This window comes from Panthera uncia, chromosome F2 (genome assembly GCF_023721935.1).
Source record: "Panthera uncia isolate 11264 chromosome F2, Puncia_PCG_1.0, whole genome shotgun sequence".
In the NCBI taxonomy this organism is placed as follows: Eukaryota; Metazoa; Chordata; class Mammalia; order Carnivora; family Felidae; genus Panthera; species Panthera uncia.
The window spans coordinates 6,779,448-6,805,625 of record NC_064812.1 but is presented as its reverse complement, the minus strand read 5'-3'; the positions used below and the strand labels follow the sequence as shown (position 1 = coordinate 6,805,625).

At 48.0% G+C, this 26,178-nt stretch overlaps 1 protein-coding gene and 1 long non-coding RNA gene across 5 annotated transcripts in view; one reads left to right on the top strand and one right to left on the bottom strand.

Moving 5' to 3' along the window:
* KHDRBS3 (KH RNA binding domain containing, signal transduction associated 3) overlaps positions 1-23,061 on the top strand; it is a 189,088-nt gene extending 166,027 nt beyond the window's left edge. The window contains exons 8-11 of one of the 2 annotated variants that reach the window (XR_007458363.1): positions 11,753-11,811; positions 13,903-14,052; positions 15,482-15,540; positions 22,791-23,061. Coding sequence is in view for 1 of the 2 variants with exons in the window: in XM_049632863.1 (XP_049488820.1) it covers positions 11,753-11,811; positions 13,903-13,994 (151 nt within the window). In the remaining variant the exon portion in view is untranslated. Of the gene's footprint in view, positions 1-11,752; positions 11,812-13,902; positions 14,251-15,481; positions 15,541-22,790 lie in introns of those variants that run through there. The other variant, XM_049632863.1, reaches the window with a different exon arrangement.
* Positions 1,289-11,757, bottom strand: LOC125924378 (uncharacterized). 3 transcript variants are annotated; one of them, XR_007458365.1, is made up of 6 exons: positions 10,435-11,757; positions 4,854-5,090; positions 3,493-3,574; positions 3,037-3,169; positions 1,779-1,929; positions 1,289-1,584 (listed from the first exon to the last, which is right to left on the bottom strand). It is a non-coding gene; the product is annotated as an uncharacterized LOC125924378 (long non-coding RNA). The 3 variants fall into 3 exon arrangements; XR_007458366.1 differs by having other exon boundaries at positions 10,653-11,757; XR_007458367.1 differs by lacking the exon at positions 4,854-5,090 and having other exon boundaries at positions 10,653-11,757.
* Positions 23,062-26,178: the final 3,117 nt, after the last annotated feature.

Below are 26,178 nucleotides of genomic sequence, written 5' to 3'. Positions count from 1 at the left end.
CTTACGTAGAACATCCAGTGCTCATCCCGAGTGTCCTCCTTAATGCCCGTCACCCATTTAGCCCATCCCCCGGCCCCCCTCCCCTGCAGCAACCCTCACTTTGTTCTCTGTATCTAAGAGTCCCTTATGGTTTGCCTCCCTCTGTGTTTTTACTTTATTTTTCCTTCCCTTCCCCTATGTTCATCTGTTAAGTTTCTCAAATTCCACATGAGTGAAATCATAGGATATCTTTCGTCCTCTGACTAATTTCACTTAGCATGATACCTTCTAGTTAATGGCAAGATTTCATTTTTCATCACCGGGTAGTATTCCATTGTACGTATACACCACATCTTAAATCTGCCTTTGTTTTCCCTCCCCTATCAGCCTTGCGACGGGTCCTCTCCTGAGCAATGGAACGTCTAACATCAGGTTAACAATATCAACTTCGAAAGGTCTGGAATTCCAAAAATCAGACCTTAAATTTTCGTGCTAAAAGAATTACTGGAAGTTGCTCTCAGAGAAATAGGTTCCCTGGTTAAACCGTAAATTATATCTGGCTATTTAAGCTGAGCATTTAAATAGTCCAGTTATTGGCAAATGGATATAATTTTTCTAATTCCTAAAGAGAACTCGTTATTTCAAACCTTTTTACTTCTGTTTTCTTGCATTCTGGGCACTGGAAAGTGACATGTACCGTGAGGAAATTGAAACTGTCCCCACGTTAGATCTGTGCCTGATGGATCTGGGGAGGTCTACGCATCTGTCCTGCTTATACGAAGTTTAAGTTTCCCCTGACTCTTTTCCCTATCTTGCCAGAAATGGCGGTTTTTGATCCTGGTATGTGTGAGACCTGGGGCCGGGCGGCTGTGACACGGGGCTCTGTCCGCAGGCTAGTTCTGTGAGTGAGCCCTTCTTCCTCCCCTGTCACCGGGTGGACGGTGAGACATTGTTCCAGATCAAAGAATCATTCTTCAGGCCAGTGTGTAGGAGTCACTGTGCTCTCACACACTTCCTGCAGGCAGGTGACCTGTGCCCGGGCTTAAAGCCTTCGGTCTCAGAACTCCTCTGTCCTTTATTGTAAGGGCCACGAAGCCGTCTGGTGTGTATGGCTTGTATCTGTCAACATTTACCGCATGTGAAATTAAAAACAGAAACTTTAAAGATAGTTATTAATCATGAAATACATGACAGTAGCCAACTCATTGCATGTTAACATAAAAAAAAATCTGTTTTTATGGAAAATGACTGCTTTCCAAAACAAAAACAGTATTGTTTTATATTTTTGCAAATCTCTTTAATGTCCAGCTTCGTGGGAGCTAGCTAGATTCTTCTCTCTGCCTCTGTGTTCAGTCTGATGGGACATGTTGTTTGGGTTGAAGTAGTTGGAACCACAAATACGCAGTTGGAAAAGAAAAGAATTTTGACAGCTTTGCACCTAAGTGTGGGTATTCTTTGATGACTCCACCGAAACTTGGCAAGTGGTAGTTTCCTAAAGGTTAGCTGCAGCGTGGATTCTGAAACCACATCAGTAAACTTGTCATACTCTGTCTCATTGAAACGCCTTGGTCCGTCTTCCATTTGGTGGGTTTGGAAACATCGGACCTGGGTCATACGAAAAACACTGGTTCGCTGGGACGTGCATGTTTTCACGGTCCTGTGACGCATTTCCCTGGGCAGTATGAAAGAGCCGTATCTGTTGCCACCACCACCGGTCTCAACAGAGAAGTCTCTAGAAGTACTGCCTTATTATCCGTTTACAGTGGTCAGTACTAACTTTCCAAAATTGCAGCGCATACCTGAAAGCTTGAATTGAGTCATCGGTAACAAATGCTGTCAGTTTTTCCTGAAGAGACAGGCTCACTTCGTTCATCTCTGAGAACGTGTCTGCCACATACGTGCATCGGAGTAACCATAGTCTGTCTGCACTTGATTCTTTCAAGTGGAAAGCTGTGCCGCGAGAAAGCCCGAGGTCACCCCCACGCCCCAGCCAGCCACCGACCTCCCGTAAGCACCCTTCTGTTTCATCATGCAGAATGATAGTGGAGATCTATTAAAATTAGTAATCTGTACTGCTTCATCAAGGACATGTTTAAACGAACATACTTTTTAAAAAAAAAATGTTTTTTAAGTTTACGTATTTATCTTGAGAGAGAGCCCCAGCAGGGGAGAGGCAGAGAGAAGGAGAGACAGAATCCCAAGCAGACTCCGCGCCACCAGCGCAGACCCCGATGTGGGGCTCAGATCCGTGATTGATGGCAGGGGCTCTCAGGAGTGCCCAGGCCACACTTGGAACACCACCGCTCTAGGCCGGTTTGCACACGCAGGATGCATATACTAGGGCTCTGGGAGAGCTCGGGGCGAGAGCCGCCCCCAGCGGCAAGCGTAGGAAGCTAGTTATCGAGGGCCCTTTAACCCTCGTGCAGCCCTTTGGTCCACTGAATTGTCCTCACGCCGTCAGCTCCCTGAGGGCAGAAGTGTGTTCCCTGCGTGCCCATCACACATGAGGTGCTGTGAAGCCAGGGGTGGCCTACGAAGAGGGGCTGGCCCTGGCCTCCCTCCCACATCAAAGCTGCCTCGTCCAGATTTGCGATCCTCAGGGGAAGAGGGACAAAGGATTAACAGCCTTGCGTTTAGATCTGAACACGCTTTGCAAAACCCGGAAGACAGGAATGAAGTGCCCTTACCCCCATCTCTCCCGTCTTGGAGGAAGCTAGCTCCGTTTGGGGAGCAGCCCCCAGGAGGGGCGGTCGTGACCAGGCATCAGGGGGAGGCCCGGATGTAGCAAACCAGTGGGCCCACAACCAGACCTTGGCTGCCGTTCTGTCATCCGACCGGTGCAGCCCAGTGCGGAGACTTATTTATTCGGCACCTTCCTGAGGAAATGTTCTGAAATCTTATTAAAGAACTATTAAAGAAGTAAGGCTCTTACTGAAAGCAGATTGGAAATTTTTTAGCCAATTACCCTGAAGGAATTTCAGGTCTTTCAGTTATCTGTGATATTGGGAAAACAAGAGTAGTCCCACAATTTCATTTTAAATGTTACTTTTCACTTACTCTGCTTTATCTGTAAAAATTCTTAATGGTTGCAGAAGGATTACAAGCTCCCAGGTAGAGTGAAAACACTAGCCCAGGCCAGCCGGTCCGGAGCTACTGTCTGGACCACGTGTGCTCAGTCCGGCAGTTTTTCCTGCCAGATGATAAGCATTTTGTAAACGTTTGCTAAAATTTTAATTTTTGTCAAAAGGATTATAGATAAAATTTTATCTTAAAAGAACGGGCCAACATAATCCAGAAAAACATCAGCCCTTTCATGTTAAATTCAAACAACACAGAACTTACTAATTAAACTTTGGAAGAGATTCACTGAAGATGATTCTGGGATGAATTCCAGATTCACCTCCCACCCCAGAAAATTGCCACAACTGCTGCAACACAACGTCCGTATTACAGACTCTTGCGTGAGTCATGGACGGTCTTCAGCCCTCGTGTTCGTATCAGTCTTCCTCTTACCTGTCTGATCTGGGAAGGATCAGCACTGTAGGGAGCAGTTGAGTTAGACATGGCTCCCATCCTTTGACCTCATTTTTCTCACCTGTAAAATTAAATAATATGTCTGCTTCAGACAGGGCCTTGAGGATTAAGGGATAATCTATAATGCATTATAAACCAAAAAGGATTTAAAACGAGACAGGAAGATTGAATCAAGAGGATGGACTAAGAACACATACCTGCTCCACCATCGCCCCCCCCCCCCCCCCCCCCATTCAGAATCCCCTGAAGTGACAGAAACAAGTTTCAAAAGATTGTGGAAGGGAAAGCAGATGAAACGAGAGCCTTGAGGAAACCAAATGAAACACCCCCCCCCCCCCGCCCCCGCCATGGAAGAGAAGGGTGCTGTAATGGTGGGGAGGTTTAGGAAGACATAAAACCATGTCAGTGGCTGTAAACAGGGGCACCAAGGGAATTGATCGAAGACTGCATTTGGAACAGCCAGGCTGGTCTGGCCCTGGTTTCTAACCAGGGATGCTCAGCAGTGCGGTCGTGGTGTTCATTCCCAGGTTACAGCGGGAGCCATGCAAAGCCAGACCTCAGACGGGACCACCCTTTAGGGCAACCAGGAGGCCCAGGGACGGGAAACAAATCACTTGCGTATCCCACCCAATAGCATACTCTGTCCCTTTTCCGCAACCACCAGAAGAAAGCTATTTTGAACGAGAGGTAGTGTCCGCAGACAGGCAAACTGAGAATCTCAAATCAGAAAATGAACACCTATCTATCCAGCATATACTAAGCATTTAAAAAACAGACTCAACAAACTGACAAACCCACACTTTGACAGAACAGAGCCCAAAGAATAGAAGATGGTTGTAAAGTAAGTAATTAAATCTTCATATGGAGACGAATACTGGGAATCCACAAAGGCCAAACCAGTTAGGGAGGCAGGAATTTAAAAATTAAGTATCAGGGGGCGCCTTGGTGGCGCAGTCGGTTAAGCGTCCGACTTCAGCCAGGTCACGATCTCACGGTCCGTGAGTTCGAGCCCCGCGTCAGGCTCTGGGCTGATGGCTCGGAGCCTGGAGCCTGTTTCCGATTCTGTGTCTCCCTCTCTCTCTGCCCCTCCCCCGTTCATGCTCTGTCTCTCTCTGTCTCAAAAATAAATAAAAAACGTTGAAAAAAAAAATTAGAAAAATTAAGTATCAGCAAAGGATAAAGAGCAAGCAAGTATGGGAGAAAAAGGGAGACGGGAGGTGGGACCCAGAACTTCAAAACTGGGGTCACCGGAGTGGGAAAGCTAGAAGGATGAAGGGGCAAAGAGAATTTTGTAAAAGAGAAAATTCACAAGTTGAAGAAAGACACAAGTTATTACTTACGTGGGAGGGCATGTTAGGTGCCAGGAGAGATGTGCGTGTGACATGAGATGAGGGAAAGAAGCAGTGTCGTGATTTAAGAGACTGTCACTACTTTCCTGTTGGAAGGATCTCCTCCACACTCCGAGCAACAGCTCGAGTAGGATAAACATCCGCTGTGACATCAGACAGACCTGACTTAGGGCTTTGGTCCTCGCTTGTTCTTGTTCATCCTTGGATAGTTGAGTTAACTTCTCAGACCTTCAATTTTATTGTATATAAAGGAGATATAATAATATCCACTTCGTCAGTTTGTCATGAGGTTAAGGGCAAAAGAGTATACATCTGTGCACACGCATACATGCACACACACGTGCACATTGTCAGTGCCCTGTGTATACCAGGTGAACTAGTAGAGTTAACTCCCCGTTTTTGAGAGTTCGTGAACCACTTTGTAGTCTGACCCCCACTCACCTGTCGCTTCTTTCCTCCTCATTCAGTCCCTCAGCCAGTCATGTGTTACCTTCGTACCTTCCTCTCACCCCCCAACAACCTTTGAGACTCTGACCCCAAGGTATCTTGGACACGCTTCTGTGCTCATGCACACTTACGCCCTACTCTGTGGAAATACATGCTCATCTTGGTTAGTTTCTTGAGAGCAGAGATCACACCTTACCTATTTCTGGATCTCCATTTTTCAGAATGGTGTCTCTCACATAGGAAGTGCTCAAAAGTATACAGCCACACTTGGGCTTAGTGTTTCCTTTTAATTCTATTTGTCAAGTTTAGTCAACAGCCAGAAAATATTAAGTGCCTTTGAATCGTTCCGTCTTGCACCTTGAGAAGTGGGGTAAGAGGAGTGACCTCTTGTTCATCTTTATCCACTAATAACACTTGGTCTTTCTTGTATTGTCTTGGCCATAATTTTCCAATGATTTGCTTACAATTCAGTCAGCGCAATTAACAAACTTTACTGAGTTCCTACCTTGTACTAGGTGTCGTTCTCAGGGAGCTTGAGGTATGTCATTGAATAAACCAGCCCCAAGTCCCTCTCTTGTAGAGCTCACAGTCCCATTCTACCGAAAGGACATAGACAGTAAAAATAATAAGTAAGTATATAGTATGTTAGAAAGTGGCAAATGCTGTAGAAAAAAGTAGAGCAGAGTGATACGGATGAGAGTTGCCAGACAGGGAGATTGCAGTCGTGATCTGAACGGACCATGTTGACATAGTGTCATTTGAGCAGAGACTTGAGAAAGGTGAAGTTAGCCATGCAGATGTCCAGAGGTAAGAGCATTCTAGGCAAAGGGAATAGCCGTGAAAAGAACGACTCCACAAACTTTTTTTGACCTGAGCAAACAAGAAACTCTGCTGTCAGCTGAAATCTAGGGAGCTTGGCTGGAGCAGATTTAGGGATAAGATGAGAGGCCCGGTGGAGTCTGGGCCTTGTTAAATTTGAGATGTCTGTTAGACATTGAAGTTGAGGTGTCGAGTAGGCAGTTAACACTTGAATGTAAACTTTAAGAGAGGTTCTTAGATCGGGGCTAGTTTTTGCTGTTTAGGATGTATACAAAGCAAGAGACTGGACAAAATCACAAGGGAGTTTAGGTCAATAAAGAAGATGAGGACCAAGGTCTGAAGTCTGGAACTCTCCAACTTGAAGAGGTCTGAGGAAAAGGAGGAACCGACAGGTCATCAGGTGAGGTCTAGCCAGTGACACAGGAAGGAAACCAGGAAATGCAGCAGCCTGACAACCAAGGAAAGAAAGGATGTCAAGGAAGAGGTCCCTTGTAACAGATGGTGAGCAGTCATTTAAGCACAAGGACTGAGAATTGAGTATTGACTTCAGCCACTTGCGGTTGGGTGGTTCCCTTGATGAAAGGTTTAAGGGGTGTCGTGGGGGAGGATGGTTTCAATGGATGTGAAAGGATGATGTACTGGAGGGACGGCGTGAAGCAGGAAAGAGGACGTCATAGAGTGGGAACAGGACACTGAGCGAGGTGGGGAAGGTTTCTGTTATTGGTAATGGCAAGTCTAGGGCGTGACTCTTTTAATGGCTAAAAGAGCCTAGAACAAGATGGATGGACAAGAGTCGTCCAGGGAATTGAGAGACCAGCTTGTTGGAAGGCTCTTCTGTCCCTCTGCTGAAATCCCCACGACTTAGGACAGTGATGCTATTGGGAGATTCCGAGTTGGGTGTGGGTATGGAGGAATGGAGCGCAATGGTACTGGGAGAGGGAAGATGCTCCCCCTTCCTCTGGGCCCAACGGTACATGAGCTGTGGGAGATAAAAACTGGAGAAGGCTGCCCGGAAACAACCCAGGAAATAACTGTCAGCAGAGGAGAATCAAGTTTCCAGTGAGGAAGGAGTGTTCCAAGAGGAGGCTGAGATTATATAGGCAGTTTTGCCAGTGGTGGGCTGTGAATTCCAGGGGGCCCTGGGGGAAGAATTTCAGAGTGGGGTAGGTGCTGAGGGTGGACAGCAGCAGGCGGGCAGGACTTTAGGAGTCCTGGGGATAAGAGCATCCTAGTGGTCGAGAGCTTCCCGAGCTGACATAAAAACCAGCAAGAGGCCTGATGAAGTTGGTTTCAGAGACTTTAAAGTAGAAATTGGTGGAGAGTCTTGAAGAGGTTAAAAGGACGGGACAGATCAATGTCAGGATTGCCTTCTTGATCCCACAGAGACAGGGTGATCTGGGGACAGAGGTTCTGTCCTCCTCTTGGACCCCTGTCCGTGGAGAATAGAAGGTCTCAGGAGTGGTAGACTTGGTCCCAGTACTACAGTTTGCTCCTTGACCCCCGTGTTCTCTCCCAGCGTGTGTGCTGGCGGGGGGTTCGGCGGAGGGAGCGTTCTATACGCTGGTTGGTAAAACCAAGAACCTCTGGGAAAGCGAGGAATTCTGCTGCATACCTACACTTCCCTCTACCACTGAGACGGGGTAGAACAGCAGGGAATAAAGGGCTTGGGCAGACGTGGCCATAGGACCAGCAAGGGAAGCCCACTCTTGACCTGTTCAGGGAGCAGCTTCCCTGGATCCCTTTTGATGGGAGTTGATGCGTATTTGGCCTACTGTATTTTCTTACCTACTATTAATGTTATTGTATGCGTAAATGAAGAGATTTTTAGTGTCTTTTCCCTTTTGCCTTATGTTGGGTTTTTAGTTCATCCTTGGGAATTAGGACACATCTCTGGTTAATAGACATTTGAGGTGCACGAGATAAGGTGCTGGCAGAGCAATTCGGTGGAGCTGACAGGTATAAGAGTGGGGCTCAGCTGCTCCCAGCTTCCTGGCTTGACGACAGTCTTGTAATAAATAATCAGAAACTGGGCAAAATGATAGCACATGTCAGTTTCAAGTTTTCACCTGTCAAAACTGAGATTGTCTTATCACCAAACCATTGCTGGACCAAATTATGCTACCTCTTATCCTCCTGTTCATGGGAAACATTCTTCACCCCCATTTTTTTTTTTTTATGCTGAATGGTGTTAGGGCACTTCACAGACAAATTTCCAGTCTGCGCTGATGTTCATTACTGCTCAGTCCATTTGATAAAGACTTGGTTTGGTCAAAAAGCTCTTGCTCGACTCCTATGTTGATTAGCTTCAGTGCCTGTCACCGACAGCATCGCATTAAACAGTGGAGGCCTGTCTCAGGAAAGAAAATTCTTGCAGTTCTATGAAGACGTAATTCACTTTGTGTGACTGATAAAATTCTCAAGAACATCAGGGTTTTATTTGTCTAAGGAGCCATCCTGCTGTAACTTCTGACCTTTGGAAAGAGGACCGAGGTTCATTTAATTTAGTGCTGTTTTCCACGAAACATTAGCCATTTTTTTTTCCCCCCAACAAAATGAGAAGTTATTTTGACTACTTTGTGGCCGACTGCAGTGCATGAGCCATCAAGAATGTCACAGCTGCCCGGGGTCCGCACAGGACCTACACCAGGCCCGTGGCTTGATGGACGGGGGTGCTGAGACAGTGAGCAGGACGCCCCCCCACGCCGGGAGCCCGGCAGGTGGACGCCCAGGTTCACACTCAGATGTTTGACCCATCGTTGACACTGACATTTCAATAGGGCGTTCCTTTCTGAATTTCTGTCCTCAAGATGAAAAAGAGTATTCTACTTAAGCAATTCTCCTATTTAAAGCTATAAAACCTTAAGAGGGAGGAAAGCAATATTGTTTCTTTCATTCTTGTTTCTGCTGGATTTTTTTTTTTAATGTGAATGTTTCTTTGATGTTTTTTTAGCCAGTCCCTCTTGTTTCTTTCCTTCTCCTGGTAGATCTGTGTGCTGCCCTGAAGGAAAATTGCAACTGTTGAAAGGGAGGGAGGGAATTTGAGGCCAGACAGACAAGTAAAGCAGTTGTAATTCATCACGATCACACGGCAGTGAGTTTCACGTGGACCCTGACTTACATTTCCGGGTGCAAGGAGGGGTCACGGAAACCCCAGAGGGGCAAGTGAGACGTTCGGGGAGGGAGCGGGGCAGGTCTGGGTGAACCGCACAGCCCGCCCCCCCGCCCCTGGCATAGGTCTTCAGCACGTGGTGACGTTGGCACCTGAGCTTCGAGTGTAGGTGCTGTCCCTTCTGAGCTGTGTGACCTGGTGGCTCAGCGTCACTGTGCCTCAGCTGCTTCATGTTCAAGGATGGCGACTCTGTGGAGGTTCAGTGAGATCATGTCTGCAGAGAGGCGGTCAGTGCAGCCCGGGTCTCACTCATCAGAGGCCCTTCCTCCCACGCCACGCCCTCGCGGAGTGCCAGTTCTCCATCTGAAGACCTTTTTTTAAAACTCTGTAGCCACACGCGATTCCTCAGAAAAATTACACATCGCCACTTGGTATATAATAGGTCAGCTGTAAGAGCGACTGCCCTGTTCCTGGGCAATGCTTGAAAAAACCATGGGGCTTAACACAGAACATTCCAGAGAGCGTACGTTCCATCTCCATGCCAGCAGGCTCCCGTCATCACCAGTATGGGACACTGTGTTTAATTAGCTCGTGAGGATGTGAGTAAGCCAGGAGAACAAGATCTGACCTATATTTTGCACATGGAGGAGGCATTTTATACTGAGGAATATTCTAGGCTCGGCATTTGGTCAGTGCTTCTTGACCCTGATGGAAGTACTTGTAGACTCAAATTTTGAAGCCTGTTTCTTGCATCCGTGCCTCGTGTGTGCTGTTCCCCCCCCTGCGAGGCCCTTGCCGCCATCTCCTCTCTGTTCCCTCTCCCTACCCCTTCCTTGGCTTCCCCCCTCGGGTGCTCAGAGCTGCTCGAGCATTAACGTTGTCCAGGAAGCCACCACGACACAGCCGATGGCGGGGGGCGCACCTCCTCCGTGGACTCCGTTCGTGTAGAGTGGGTCTGTGCTGGGGGCGGGGGTGGGGGAGAAGCAAGGACAGGGCTGCTCTGGGGAGCCACGCTGACTCTGGGAGATTGGGAAAGTTCCCCAAGGAAGTAACATTGTGGCTAAAGACTGAGTAGCAGGTAGCTTAGAAGGAGAGGAAAGAAGAACATTTCTAGCAGAAGGCGGAGCAGAGGTGAAGGCCCTTGCCCACACGCTTGAGGCAAAAAGGGGCGCCCCCCCCCCCCGCCCCCGTGCTTACCCCTTCCTCCTAGGATCGCCGTGCTGTGCTGCGGCCGTGGGAGCCGATGAGTCTCTGGTAGTGCTCACCTGACAGTGAAGCGTGGGGAGGAGAGCCAGGTGTGGGTTTGACCAACGAGCGTGTCACCTGTCTGTTCTCTGTGAGACTTGAGGCCGGCGCCCTGGCTTTCAGATCTGCAGCATCCTTAGCTATAGAATGGGTAGGACACTCGTACTCACCTCGGGGGCTGCCGTGAGGACTCCACGGGATCTCGGCAGCTGGCATTCTGCAACACTCACAGCGTGGAGTTTATTATTCATCTTGCAACTTCTTAAGGTGTTAAGCAGCTGAGCTGATCGTTTTCCATTTTGATTAGAACTTCTTACTTGATTGCATGGGGTTGGAATAATGAGAATGTTTATTTCCATGACAATCCGGGATAACAAATTCAGGACGATTGTTTCCCTACAAAATTAAGTAGAGTGGGAAAGCGGACAGCCTGAGAGGGTGAGTGGGAGCTCCCCCTTGGATCCTCAAAATAGCGTCGTAAACTGCTTATATCTGCCGTGGGTTAGTAATCTAGATTTTTCCATAGGTCTCTTCCTATAAAAAATTACGCCTGATTGAAATATGTTGTATACGTGTAGCCTCCTTTACATCGTCTGCAGCAGAATGGCCCTGGTGACGGGCTCCCTCCGACCCCCGCTTTCTCAAGGACGCTGTACGCGAGAACGCAGACGCGCCTGTGCTTTGAAAAGATGCTCGGCCTCATCCTCACACACGTGGTGAGGCTGCCGTCACCGGATGGCAGGGAGCCCTCCTGCTGTCCTGTCACGACACGGTCATCGTGCCGGCCTCCTGATCGGTAGCCACTTCCTGACCGTGACGGCATAGTCCTGGGGAGACGAAACCTGGAGTCTCGGGCCTTGTAAAGCCCACAGGTCACACAGCATCGGGCTTTGTGGGAGGTTGGAGCTAGAGAGGAAGGAAGGTCCTTGCCTTCTGGTGGACAGAACCCGTGGTTTTCCTCCCTCTGCACCCGCGAGGCGCCAGGCACGGGGCAGCTGCACTTGTCCGCGACCCGCCCGCGGTCTCTGCAGACTCTTCCTCCAGGACGGTCTGGTATCCGTCACGCGCAAGAGGCGCTCACTCCGTGCTCACTGGCCACTTGCTGTGGCTCAAGTGTCAAACACAGTTATGAGGCATTAAAGTTGGAAACCTTTGGTAACTGTTTTAGAATACTTCGCTGAATGTGATTCAGACTCACAGCCAAGTCATTTTCTCCTGCGTTTTCATCTTTGTTTACGTTTTTATTTCTTGCGTGTTTTGTTCATTGCAGTGGTGCTGATTACTATGATTACGGACATGGACTCAGCGAAGAGACGTACGATTCCTACGGTGAGTACCTGGCCAGAGTGAACCGGAAGCAGAGCGGGGGGATGGTCCCAGAAACACCTTCAAGATCTTAACGGAGGAGAACGTACCTCATAAAGACGTTTTGACCGAAACAGCAGCTTCCTCTCCGTTCGTCTGTACATATCTAGCTATTTTCAGAAGCTCCTTTAAGATTTAAATTTAATATTTAAAGAGGACCAAATACTCACAGAAAATTGCATAGATTCACATCCTCAACTTAGATTTTCTGTTTGGGTTGATTGCCATGTGCTGATTTTCTCAATTATGGGATCGTTTGCCAAACTGCAGACACTTGAAAGCGTGGCGCTTTCTGAAGTGTCTTCGCTTCTTGACAGTAAAGGAAAATGAAGTCATTGAGTCTGCAGCTCTAAAACGATTCTCCCACCCCCGTCTTCATATTTTAATTCCTCTCCGATCGCAAATGCTCTGAAAACATCCCTGTGGGAGTCCTTCCACAAAGGTTCCCAAAGCGCTGAGCCAGGGACAGGACGTCGGGCCCTCTCTCCAGCTTGCGGGGAGACAGCTAAACCCGTCTGAATTCAGTGGGAGCTGGTAGAGATGCAGGAGAATCCGTGTCCCAAGTCCCAGTGTGCGGGAGGAGGACAGGTTTAATTAAAAGAATTGGCGGCAGCAACATAATGATGGTAAGAAGCTCCTTTGCCGGAGGGCAAAGAGATCAGAGAACAGGAAGCTTCAATCAGTTGCAAAGCTCTGATAAAATGCCCGGTACCCAGCGCAAGTGAATCAGGATTCTGGTTAATGGATGTTCTGACATTTCTCTGAACATAACTGAAAAACCATTTTCCGGTGTTCCTTTTGAAGTGTATTTTGTTATATCACCTGCCCCCCAAGCTGTGATGACCTCACCTTGGATTTTTTTTTTTTTTTTTTTTTTGTTATTTGTAACAAACACTTAAGAGAAATACCTTGGTTTGCTGGATGCTGTCAGCTTAAATTGATGCAAGTTAGCTTGAGGGAGTGACGTTGATTGCATGTTTGTATCAAAAGAAGAGGTCATTTTAAGTGTTTTTCCTTCACAGCCTTTTTAAATTGGTCTCAGTGGACACATGGCTTTTCACTTGCCGTCCGTTGCCGCAGAGACGTTAACCATTTGCTGGCAGAGACTTGTGACGACTGGGTGAAAGTGCTGGGGTTGAACGGGTGTTTAGTTTCAGGAGGTCTAGATGACGGATGCCTCTTGTTACTCCAGACCCGTGTCTGGGATGGAGGCACTGGTGTGACGCCTGACAACGAACATTCCGTCACTAGGTGTGTTTCGTATCCAGGAAGAATTGTCGGGGCGTTCGCATTCCACCCAACACAGCTGTCCTTCACTGAACTCTCCGTGGAAGGGCCCGGGAGCCATGATGTCGGCGATTCTCTTTCCCTCCCCATCCCCGCGTTGCTCTTTGTGTTTGTCTCCTTTTGCCTGCACACATTTTTATCTGCGTCTTCTATGTTTTTGCTGTTGAAAGAAATCTAAGTGGGGGCGCCTGGGTGGCTCAGTAGGTTGAGCATCCGACTCGGCTCAGGTCACGATCTCACGGTTCGTGGGTCAGAGCCCCGCGTCGGGCCCTGTGCTGATGGCTCGGAGTCGGATTCTGTGTCTCCCTCTCTCTCTGCCCCTCCCCCGCTCGCACTCTGCCTCTCAGTCTCAAAAATAAACATTAAAAAGAAAGAAAGAAAGAAATTTAAGTGATCCTCTTCCCATTCTCTTTCCCATTCAGAAGTATCTTGACGTTTAGCAAAAGGCAGTTCCCTTTGCTGTTTGAGCTTGTGAGCTTTGGTTAAATGAGTGGCCCAAAGGCAAGTTCTTGTGAAGTCGGTTGCCATTGAAGACACAAAACTCATTTTTCTTCCCATGCTGTTAGGTTTTGTTAATGGGACAACCATTTTCCATTGTGTCTGTGATTTTTTTTAAGCAAATACCATTGGTTTTTTCCTAGTGCATCAGGGATATATGTCTTCAATATGCCAGCTACCGTTGGTTCAAGGGTTAAGTTAGATTCTGAAAAATGAAGCCAGCGGGATCCATGGCAGTGATCTAATTGTGATTCGTCTTACTGATTTTAGGGCAAGAGGACTGGACTAACTCAAGACACAAGGCACCTTCAGCGAGGACAGCAAAGGGCGTCTACAGAGACCAGCCATATGGCAGATACTGATTGTACTGTCTGATGTTGTGAAATAGCCAATCTCCACCAGTCCTGTATACTGTTCAAAGTAATTTTTTTCTATGAACAATCCCTTTTTAAATAAATCAAAATGCTTAAAATCTGAATGGATGGAACTTTAAAACTACTTTGTTGAAACATCAACCTGGGCAGAAAAAAGGAAAAAAAAAAAAAAAAGACATGTAAAATTTTGTTATTTCCAGTCTGTATATGAAAAAAATAGGTCATCAAAAGGAAAAAAAAATAACTTTGATTAACTAGTGTTAAACAAAAAAATAGGTTTACTAAATATGTTAATCCATCCTTTTAACATAAGCCTCACCTTTCATTTTAAAGGTTTCCATAGAAATTTAGTTATTTTATCTTTCAGCCATATGCTAGTTTTTTTTTTTTTTCTCTTGCCAACATGCGTAAAAAGGGAAGCCAATTACAAGTGCAAATAATGTGGTATTCTTTTGTAACTCAAGTCTTGAAATGTTCTGTAGTGTTAAGCAAAGTCTCCTCTTGCTTGATACTAAATAAACTTTTGAAAGAAATTTCGTGTGTGTGAGCTAACAATTTCATGTTTTGCTTATTTAAAAAGGCCTTCATAAATAGTTGTAAACAGGGAAAGAGTTCATTTAACAACGCTTGTCATAAAAGGGTTCACACTAAACATTGTACAACTTACTTAAAAAATGGTATAAAATTAAATGTACCATTCTCTACTCACCGTAGATTTAAATGCTGTTTAAAGAGTCCAAATGGTTATCAAGCTGCGTGAGTGACACGTTAAACCTACGCACAACCAAATCTTGTTTAAAAACTGGTTTTAAAATAACTATACTGATTTTCTGAAAAACATGTGATCAGTTTTCATCTTGTTGAGCGTTTTTTCACTAGTGCAACTTTGGATTTTTTATGAGAATTTTGGTACCTTAATGAACACCTCGCTCCATGCTGGAAGCAATAAGCACAAAGCTTTTAAAGACACTCTGACTTGACTAATTGAGTCGCACTCGCCAAGGCTGAGGATGTGTAACCCTTAAACGGTCTTCATTGTCAAAGGTAAATAAATCAAATAAGATTTTAATCTCACTTAATTTATCTTAATATAACTAATAAAACCAGGGAGATTACAACTTAGCAAGTTTCATTATCCATTTTAGAGAGGTTTTAAGATCACCTAAATTCTCATTTTAAAAAGTTTAATTTGTTTTAGTAATCTAAAAAGCCTTAGTTCAGTCAGTTTAATTGGGGCCAATTATTCCCTATTAAACAAATGTAAAACCTCATAACTAGTGGTTTGTAATACGTTATTTGGTTAGTAATTGAGGGCACTTCTTAAAACTGACAAATATTTAATAAAGTTATTCTTTTAATCGTTTGGGTTAAGTTTTTTTTTTAATTGTAGATTATATAAAATGTTTAATTTTTATTTCTTAAGAGATTTCCTTCTCTTTGAGTAAAAAGGCCTTTTTTGTTTGTTTGTTTGTTAGGAAATGTCAGCCATCTTGGGAAGTCAAAGGAACCGGTTGTGCCCGGGGAGCAAACAAAGGTACGTGCCTTTTGTTCCAATTATTTTGATGTGTTGCGGGAGATGAAGACAATTTCATGCTTATCTACAGTCACATGGAAAATATCCCATGCTGGTTCCTATTACCAGCACTAGTGATTACCGTGAATTAACTCCTCCGGTCAGCAAAGAAGCTTCCTGAACGTAAACAAGTCAGACGCAGTCAGCTTTGGTTGTGATGCACAAGGCAGAGACACCGGTCGTCCCACTATTTATTAATATCTGGATTACTTTCTTCGGTAAAAAAATACCTTTAGTCAACCATATGAAAAAATTTCCAAACTATTAAGGGAAAAAAAGCAGTTTATCAAGCCTAATGTATAATATGATCCCAGTGTTATTTTCTAAAAACGGACTGTGTGGCAGGACACCTGGGTGGGTCAGTCGGTTAAGCGTCCGACTCTTGTCGTCAGCTCAGGTCTTGATCTCAAGGTTGTGAGTTCAAGCCCTGCATTGGGCTCCACGCTGGGTGTCGAGCCCGATTTGAAGAAAAAAAAAACAAAAACAAAAACTGTGTTCTCTCTATATATTTACAGGCAAAAAATTACACCGATAGGCTGCAGATTTTTGACAATACGTATCCTAGGGCTTCTGAAAGTATGATTCCGTGTGTGTGATTTTCCTTTCTGATGTTGCAAAACAAACTATTTTATAAATAAGTACTATAAAGTATGTTTTATGAAACTGCATAATTCTTTTAAAAATTTAGGGATCTGTGAGGGAAATGTATCGTTAGTTTTGGTCTTACCATATTCTTGTGTTTTTCTGAACCATCAGAAACACTGCTACTTAAGCTCTTACATTCCCAGAGAGTCTTATGTTTTAAAAGTATTTGTATCTGAGCTCTGCCCTTTCCTGTGTACCTTGGGACAGCAGCTCAATGAGAGTGACGCTTATCTCATATAGTTGTTACTAAGAATTAAGTGAGTGAATGTTAAAGGGTGTTTTGTAACCTGGAAAGTCATACAGTAACGTGAAGTGTAATTGTGAATTGTGTAATTGTGAATTGTGTAATATTTAATCAGTATTGGAAATAGCTGAGCATTTTTCCCCTCCACTTGGCCAAAATTAGCCTGAAATCAAATTACTGTTAGGAAGAGAATAGTTCTTTTTAGTCTCATGGACCAAAATAAGGTTTTGGGGTTTGGGTTTCTGAGGGGTGGGGAGAGTCTTTTCTTGCACAAAAAGGGAATGTGACACAATACATTTTTTTTTCAATGTGTAGTGTTACACTGAAGGTTGTCACTACTTTCCTTCCATATTAAGTAATTTTGGAGGGGGGATTAGCACACTGAATAATAAATGTAGGTTTATTAAGTGAGGGATTAAAGATCGGTCCCCAGAGGGTAAACCCCCAGGCTTACCCCCGCTTCAGAGCTAAGTCTCAGGAATTATTGTTCAATTTTATGTTTATTTTCATTTTTTTAAAGAACCCATAGCTCCCCTGGACTGTAAAAAGGGATTGTGAGCCAGAAAGGTCTGGAACCACCAGGAATGCTATCGGACGAGAAGCCTCCTGCTTGGCCTCAAGGGCTTCCTGTACTTGGCACGTACCTGCCAAGCCTTCTCTCTCCCTGTTCCTCCCCTCCAAGTAATTTGGAGGGCGATGGAAGGGGTGGACTATAAACCATACGTGCTGGCCCCCGCTCCTTCGCCCACGGAAACCAGGCCCGTTCTCCGGGACGTGGCCTGGTGCCCTCCCTTCTGTGGCCACCATCCCTCGGCCCTCTCTGAATCCGGTTGGTACTTCTTCGTTTCAGCGTTGATGTCACAGGACTCAGATTGGCTACAAGTTGCTGTTGCGACCACACACGAGCTTATCACTCTCAGTAAGTGATTTCACTGAATCCTTAAAGCTCTAAGAAGGTGAGTGTCCTCCCCTTTTTACAAAGGAAGACACTTAAGCTTCTAGGGGTGAAATCACTCACATCAACTCACACACCCTGCAACGCATAGAGCCAAAGTTGAACCGTCGCGTCCTGTCCAGAGTCTGTGTTGTTGGTGGCCATCACGCTGTCGCTCCTCTGGACGAGCACTGACTCCCCCGTTGGACTAAAGGCCGTTTAAGAGCAGGGGCTACTCTTTATGTTACCTTGTGTCCCTGGAAGTGACTCCCACAACACTGAGCATTAGTTCGATGTGATTGAGAAGTACTCCCCGCTCTGGCTCTCTTCCACCTCTGCCCCAGATTCCCTCCTGGGAAATTTCCTTGACTGCGTTTAGGCTCTGAATCTTCTTATATTCAGGAGATGCCTTATTGATCCGCTATCAGTATTCATTCAGGTCCACTGACCCAACCTCTGCTGTGCTGCAGACACTGTGCTGTGGGACATCGTCCCGTCCCCAAAGACGCAACAGCCTACGGGGGAGATGGTCGAGGAGGGTGTCGGTAGGACAGAGGCAGGCGTGTGGAAGAGAGACGCTCCTGTTAGGTGGGTGGGTGGAGGTGGGGCGGGTGCCAGCAGGGGAATTAGCACCAGGAACAGAGAACCTGACCACATGGGGGAAGGGGTTCTTGGAAGCACTCCGGTCCCAGCTCTGTCATCTACCCGCTTAATGACCTTGGTTAGGTTACTAAACCTCTCTCGACTGCAGCCGCAGTGGCAGTTTCCCCACCCATAAAATGGCACAGTAATGAGACACCCACCTCAGTGTCGCTGTGTAAGGACAAGAAACGTGCGCGGCACTAACATAAGTATTTGCTCTTGCTTGTTGCCTTATGTAAGTACTCGGAGCTATGAAAAAGCACGATTATCTAGGAAATCAGTTACGTCGGGCAATCAGAGAAAGCAGCAGGCGATGCCGTCTGGGTAGGCACGAGACGCGTGGTGAAGGGCCTCGCGGTTCCTGCTAAGAAGCTTAGACACGCTGACCCCATTTTCAGTAATAATATCCTCCTCATCTCCAAACTTGCCCTACCCCAGCCCCCGAGGCGGAGAGAGTGCCTCGGGCATCTCCGTTCCAGCAAGAGCTTTGTAGGAACCTGTTTGCACGGGCTGTCGATCCGATACCCGGACACACTGTCTTAAACACAGGGCCCTACCTTTCATCCTCGACCTCCCCTCCGCAGAGTAAGGGCTTATTAGGAAGACCATGAATAGGGAAGAGTGGTCGGGGGGTCAGTAGGATTCCTAACACACAGTGTCAGGGGCGGTTAGGGGGAGTTAGCAGAGAGCAAACAAAACACCGGCTCGTGTCAATAGTATTACAATTCAGACAGTCTAGCTCATTGGTTTCACTCACAATTAGACAGTGACTCTGCTCTGGCCAGTGTGTACAGAGACACGAATCCCAGAGTCTAAATCGAATGATTTGGAGAAAAAAATAAAAATGTAATCAGAAGTCTAACCAAAACGTAAGCCACTTGATACGATTTAGGTCATGAATATAAATAACAAAGTTTGTTACTTTCTATGCAAATAATGTCTACTGCTTATATCCGTCAATGTCTTATACAGATAGAAAGGGAAAAATAAAACCATCATTGTGTTTGAAATAACAAAATCTACCTTGTCTCGATTCTGTTTCCATCTCTGAGATGGGTTGTAGGACATTTCCCAGTCTGACTTGCGTCCTCCTCTTGTCTAATCCAACTGATTAGATTCTCAGTGGGATTCTGTTTCAGTGATGAGCACCTAGTCCTGAAATTGTTTTTCAGATCTTTGTGTGATGAGCCCCTCAGTGGCTCCCGTGGCTTTCAGGGTAAAGCTCAGATCCCTGGCTCTGAACACAAAGCCCGGCCCCATCTTGGTCCTGCCTCCGGGCTGCTCCAGCAGGCTCTCTACCCCTCCCTGCCCTGCTCCAGCACTGCTCTCCACCCTGCCCCCCCCCCCCCCCCCCCCCCCCGCCCCCGGCTTTCTTCTTAACACCCCCCCCTCCCGTGGCTTTCAGGGTAAAGCTCAGATCCCTGGCTCTGAACACAAAGCCCGGCCCCATCTTGGTCCTGCCTCCGGGCTGCTCCAGCAGGCTCTCTACCCCTCCCTGCCCTGCTCCAGCACTGCTCTCCACCCTGCCCCACCCCACCCCGCCCCGCCCTGCTCCGGTCTTGCTACTGAACACCCCTCACAGTGCTTTCCTGTCCTCCTCTGCCTGAGTCACATTTCCTCGCCCCTCCCTCTCACCCAGCTCTTGGCACAGCTAGTCGTTAGGGTCTGTCCAACTTTGAAGTGAACCGTGAAGCTTGGCCTTGCCGGGGAAGCCTCCTTGGCACACGGTCGCCACATCAGGCCCGGGTGTGGGATCCCTGGGGGTGGAGAACCCTTGTAGCTGCCCGAATTCTGCAAAACAGTGTCCCTCGAGGGGCTGTTCACTTTCCTTTCCACCCACCCTCCGACCGGCATAGAAACATCTTTCATGTATGGACCATGTCTTGTGCCCACGAAGTGGCAGGTGAACAAGCAGTCAGATACACGAGCGAACCTGATGAATTGAGGCGGCACAGTGTCTCCACAGCACGGGAGACCGGACAGGATGTCCTTGGTCTCACCGGGCGGAGTCAGTCACCCTTCCATTTGCAGAGAATTTAACAGGTTTAAAAAATATATTTTGTTTCATGTTTATTTTTGAGAGAGACAGAGAAACTGAGTGAAGCAGAGGAAGGGCAGAGAGAGAGGGAGACACAGAAGCCGAAGCAGGCTGCAGGCTCCGAGCTGTCAGCCCAGAGCCCGACGCGGGGCTCGAACTCATGAACTGCGAGATCATGACCTGAGCCGAAGTGGGACGCTTAACCGACTGAGCCACCCAGGTGCCCCTAAACAGGTTTTAATCATCTACATCATTCAGATGTAGATCTAGATACATAAAAGTATCTTTTGACCACCACTACTGGCAAGATCCAGGCCTTACGTCCCCTGTCTGCTACCTCAGAAGGTCCCTCGTACCTGACAGGCCACTAAAAGGGGAGACGGACTAAGTGAGCAGGCGCAGAAGCCCTTGTGACGTGAGCGGGGCTCCCAGAGCTGGGTCTCTGTCCTGTTTGTTGATGCGTCTGTCTTCCCGCAAACACGGAGGCGTGTCTTGTTTGACTTGTTCATCCAGGTGCCAGCGTGGTCCCTGGCACACGGCAGGAGCCGCTGACATGCTCCACAAGGAGCGAGCGAGTGAGTGGGGGGAGCGGACGACCCTGTGCCTTTTCAAACACCAGCACTGAGCGCTTGGCACTCTTAAGAGTTTGCTTTCTCGGTGAAAATGAGATTAAGTAACTCCTGTGACCACTGGCTTTTTCAGTGGGAAATGCGAAGTCGGGAAACCAAAATATGTCCTGTATTTAATAGGTACTCCATGTGCTTGGTACAAAATCTAAAATTCCGAAGGATAGAATGGAAAGTTGATCTTCTTTCCCACCCGTACCCCAAACACCCACCTGTTTGCATGGTTTTTTGTGTATTTGTCCATTTTTCCAGAGATAGTCTGTGCGTAAGCAAAGCATAGGTTTCTTTTCTAATTGTTGCTTTTTTACATACAGAACAGTACGCTGTTTTCTACCTCCCTCATCTCACTTTAGAGTATAGCTTAGAATTCATTTTCTGTCATTTATACTGTAAAGCTGCCTTTTTCTCTCCATTGCCTGAATGGTGTATGTATGAACTAACTATTCTAATTTAAACAAGTATTGACAGACGTGCAGTTCACCTCCCGTATTTTACGCCCACTAAAGACAGTGCTAGAAAGCAGAGCCCTGCATCTCTGTTATCGTGCACGTTTGTATACGTCTTTGAGAGTGAATTTCTGAGCCAGGTTCGTTAAGTCTTTGCATATTTTAGGAATATCACTGCGTGGTTCTCTACGGACGTAATGGTGTCCCTGATTATGCTTTTCCGAGGGAAACTTGAACTCCGACTGCCACGTGCGTTCTTACCGTATACAACCGTTGGCACGGAAAACTCCTCTACTCAAAATGGGTTTGAAAGGGTCTCTGACGCCCAGCATGGCGACTGGCATGCCGTGGGTCGGATCCCTGTGCGGACAAGTGAGGCTGTGGGCCTCCTCCCGCTGCCCAGCCTGAGCAGATTGGCTCCGAGGGCCGCCCGCGGTCTGGGGGGCCCACGAGGGTACCTTGAAGTGTCCTCGCCCACCTTTCCCTGTTCCCTACTTTCCCAGATCCTGACAGTACGTCGGGATCTTCCCTCTCCCTTTTTGCCAAAAGAACCCTTTTTTCCATTCGCTCTGAGAGTACTGGCTGCTGGCACTCGATTCAGGAAATACTGATCAACCAGACCACACCCCAGCCGATAGACCTACTGCCTTCGATGTTTACCTTGTGCAGCATTAGCCTTTAAATCCGGTTTGCCCTGGTCAGTCGTAGCACGTGCGGGTGGCCCGTGTGGCTCACCGTCCCTGGCCCCACGCAGTAATAACAGGCTCTGCGAAGGCAGAGGCCGTGCAGAGGAAACGGTGGTGAACTCTGTGAGGGAGGGCGAGGAGGCAGAGGTTCCACAGAGAAGGGGACACCTGCATGGAGCTTTCTAGAGCTCAGTTGAGATCTCGAAGCAGGGAGAAGAATGTCGGGTGTTAACGGGCTGGTGCAGGTGGGAAGGCGGACGTTGGTGACCCCACGTGGGCACGTGAGCAGGTGCCCGAGCCGGCAGAGCAATGGGGGATGCTGGAGCGCTGGGAAGGACCAGGTCATAGGGCACCAAGAGCAAACAGTGTGGTGGTGACGGGTCCCTGGGGCCAGACGTGTGTGATCAGAGCTGTGGAGTAGAGTGACGGCCACTTCTCCGTTGTGATTGGGTGGCTTTCGTTCCCTCTCGATTGCCACTGGGTTTGTTTGATATCATGGTTGTGTAATATATAGCACATCAAAATATATTCTTTGGCGTTAATGAAAAACTTGTAAATATTTCTGAAAGTTGGATCTCATCTCAGATGACACGAAGTCAAGGACTGTCCCGTCAGTGTGTTCCTGTGGGGACCCGTGTCACATTTTGGTATTAGAGTTCCATGTAAAACAAGGCATTGCCATTCTGAAATCAGACCCATAAATGTCGCGTTGGAGAGTATTTTGATTCTCACCATACTAGTTAACCATTCATCTGCCTTACTAAACACAAATATTTTATGTTCTTAAATTTCTGTTATTTTGTTTTGCCTCATCTTCCATTAACATCCTTATTTCTCCAAAGTTTCAGCTTGCCTGCTTCCTCTGCCTAAATCCCACCACCCCCAGCAGAGCGTAGATAATTATTAGTTTCTTGATGTTCACAAATATATTTCATTTTCCTCTCTTTCAGGGGCTTTCCCTCAAGTTGTGGACTGCTTACGAATTGTCAACTCACCAACGTGCCTAGTCAGTAAATGAATTCACTTGGGAGCTTGAAAATCGTCTTAATTTTTTGTTTCACAATTTTATGTCCTGTGAAATGTTTTTATAAAATGGTATGCTTTTTTAATTTGGAAAGCCTGTTTTAAAAAAGGGAAGGAAAATCCCGTCTTATTTTGTGGTCTCCCAACAACGAACGAACAAATGATCTGTGTATCACTTAATAAAGGCTGTCCGTTTCAGTCTCGTCCACTTGAAAATAAACTAGAAAAACAAAGTGTTGTTATTTCAGGAAGCTCTAGATTGTGCACACTAGAGAGCCCTGTATGGCTGCCCCTCGCTGCCAGAGGTCAGGATTCTACACATATTCCAGATTCGAAAACGATGTCTCTTGTCTCCGTGATGGAGCACTAAACGTGGGCGTGTCCTGCCAGAAAGGAAAGCTGATCTTCATGCCTCTCTTGTAGTTTGTTACGGAGCGTAAAAGGTCCTGATCCCTGTGGACAGGATTATTCTGTTCGTTCTCTTTTCTTCATTTACTGGTGCAACGTGATTTTAATTCAATATTCCCCGGGAGAATGTTTTATTCCTTCTGCCGGAAGCTCACGCAACATGCTTCCCAGTCTTGGAATTTCAAGAAGAGCCTCGTGCGCTGTGAAAAGTGTCCGTCTCCTCCCTCGAAGACACGTTTCCTCAAGGCATTAGCTTTGACGGTGCATTCCACGTGGGGAGCATCATGTTAACCACAGAATAACTTCTGATAAGCTCGCATTTCCTTATCCTCTCATGCACCCTAAAAACACGATTCTCCTCTACTCCTGCAGTCAGTCATGCCGTTGCATTTGCCGGATCGACATTTCTGCAGCTCGGGAGTGCCAGGCCGGAAAGTTCTGTTCTGGAGAGGGTGCGGTGGGTGCGGTGGGTGGGCGCCACGGCCCAGAGGCTGAGTACCCAGCAGCACGCTCAGGAAGGCGGGGCGCGGTGACGGTGGGATCCGGGGACCCTGTTGTTTGGAATTAAACAAACAAACAGGAACCGTAGAACATAAGCCAGATTGTTGTAAATGGAAAAGAAGTTGAGCTTCCTTGTTTCTTGCAGCCTCTCCCCTGCAGAGTCGGTGATATCAGTCATACGCCTGCAAATAAGAATCCCAGGGATTCAAACTTTCCAACGCCCCTTCCGCCTGTCCCCTTGTCCTGGCTCCCGCTCTTGCTACCATAATCTTGGCCTCTTACTTTACCGCCTCCGTTGCTTAATTCATTAAACACATACTTGTCAAAAATCTCACCTATGCTGGGCACCGCCCTACACGCGAGAGCGGGCGGAGAACAAATCAAGGAGCCCGTCCTCTAGAAGCTTCCTTTTTCAGTGGGAGGCGACAGGCCATCAGCCACAAACCCAGAGAGAGAATGCCAGGTGGTGACAGTGCTGTGGAGGAACTTGAGAGCACAGTCACGGGGGGCGGGGATTAGACTTTAATTTGTGTGGCAGAGGAATCACAAGGTGACCTTTTAGCAGAGTCCTAGCAAAATAAACAAGTGAGCCACATCAAGACCTCACCCAGCATGTGCAAGGATCCTGAGGTGGGAACATGCTTGGGAGCTTGAGCAGCAAGGATGCCAGCGTAGAAGTGATAGAATGACCAAGGGGCAAAGAGGACTGCAGTGAAAGCAGGGTGGCGGCTGGGGACCAGAGCACGCGGGGCCACCTTTGGGCTTTATTTCAATGGGAGGAGGAGTTTGAACACAAGAGCAGCGTGACACAATGTGTGTTTCCACAGGATCACTTTGGCAGCCGCCTTGAGAATGGGCTGTGGTGGGGCAGGATGGGGGCACCCCAGAGAGGCCAGGGCAGTGAAGGTGAGCGGGCCGGCCAGCCTGCCCCGGGGAACAGCAGCCACACAAACACTGAGGACGGGCCAAGCTGCAGACGTGCCTGGAAGGCACTGCCCGCGGGTCGATGTGGAGTGCGGGAGAGGGGCACTGAACGGTGCAAAGAGTTTGGTCCAGGGCCACTGAGAAAATTGCCTCCCTCAGGCTGGGTGACCATAGAAGGAACCAGGGGATACGTTAAGGACCGAGGCCTTCGTGACCGTGGTTGACTTCACAGAGTGAGAGCTGGGAGCAGACTCAAGGACGGATTGGAGAAGAATTAGTGTCAGCGGCTCCTTCAAGGAGCTTCTTCAAGGAGTTGCCGGGAAGGGTGTGCGGTGGGGATGGGGGTGGGGAGAGGCCCGGCTGGTGCAGAGATGCCCCTGACCCGTCAGCGCGGGAGGCCAGGCGCCCACAGCGCTGGGGGATCCGGGCGGGGAGGAGGGACAGCTCGGCCAGCAGTGGCCCCGAGGGTTCAGGTCTCCCGGCCCCCGCAGGACAGACTTCCTCTTGGAAGCCCAGCTCTGAAAGGGCTCTTTGAGTGTCCCCGAGGCTGGGGGAGAGCCTAAGAGGGATTGTGCCGCCCAGAACAGAAGCACAGCCGAACAAAGGAAGCCTTTAGACACGAGACTCCTGGACCTTTCTCTGGCTGAGTTCGATTCGGTCCACCTCAGACAGCTGGGGTTCCTCCGCGGCGTCTCTGGTGCCACCGGCAGCTGTCCGGGCAGGGCGGGCGGAACTAACCATTCTGCATTCTAGCGTTTGGAGGATCTGAGCGACTTCTTGTGGTTTTCAAACTCACAGCCGATGGCCTTTTCTCCACGTTTATATTAGACCCTGCAGCCCAGCTCTTGCAAGGGATACCTTCCTGGAGTTGTCACCACGGTGCTCGCTGCCATGCCCAAATACCTTCCTCTTTCTGGTGACCGCAGGGTCCTCTGCAGAGTGGCTGGGCCCCGTGCTGTTGCACTGAGATGCTGGGAGCTCGGAGAAAAGGATTCTTTTGTGTGGAAGCTCACGGCCCGTCCCCTGGGCCCGCCCGGGGTGACCCATGGGGTCGGCACCCACTGCAGACTACAGACCGTTCCCCGGACGCCTGGCTCCGGCCCCTTTCCCGATGCCCAGCTCTGCATCCCGCGGGCTGCCTGCCCCAGATGACATCTAAACATACGTGCCCGCGCTTCCCGGGCCGCCCGCCCCAGATGGCTCAGTTTCGTGGCTCTCTGCCCTTGACCCAAGATGCCCCTTCTTCCACACCGTTCCCTGATTGGGCTTCGGCGAGCAGATCCGCACTGAGCAGAGTGGATGCCTTTGTGTATTAGTTATCAGTTCCTGCATAACTGCCCCAGAATTCAGAAATTCAAAAGAACACCACTGACGATGTCAGTCTGTTTTCTGAGGGCCCGGAGTCTGGGACGCGTTCCGGCTGAGAGCGTCTCACGAGGGTACAAGCTGCAGGTGTCCCCGGGCCCTCACAGAGCCACTCAC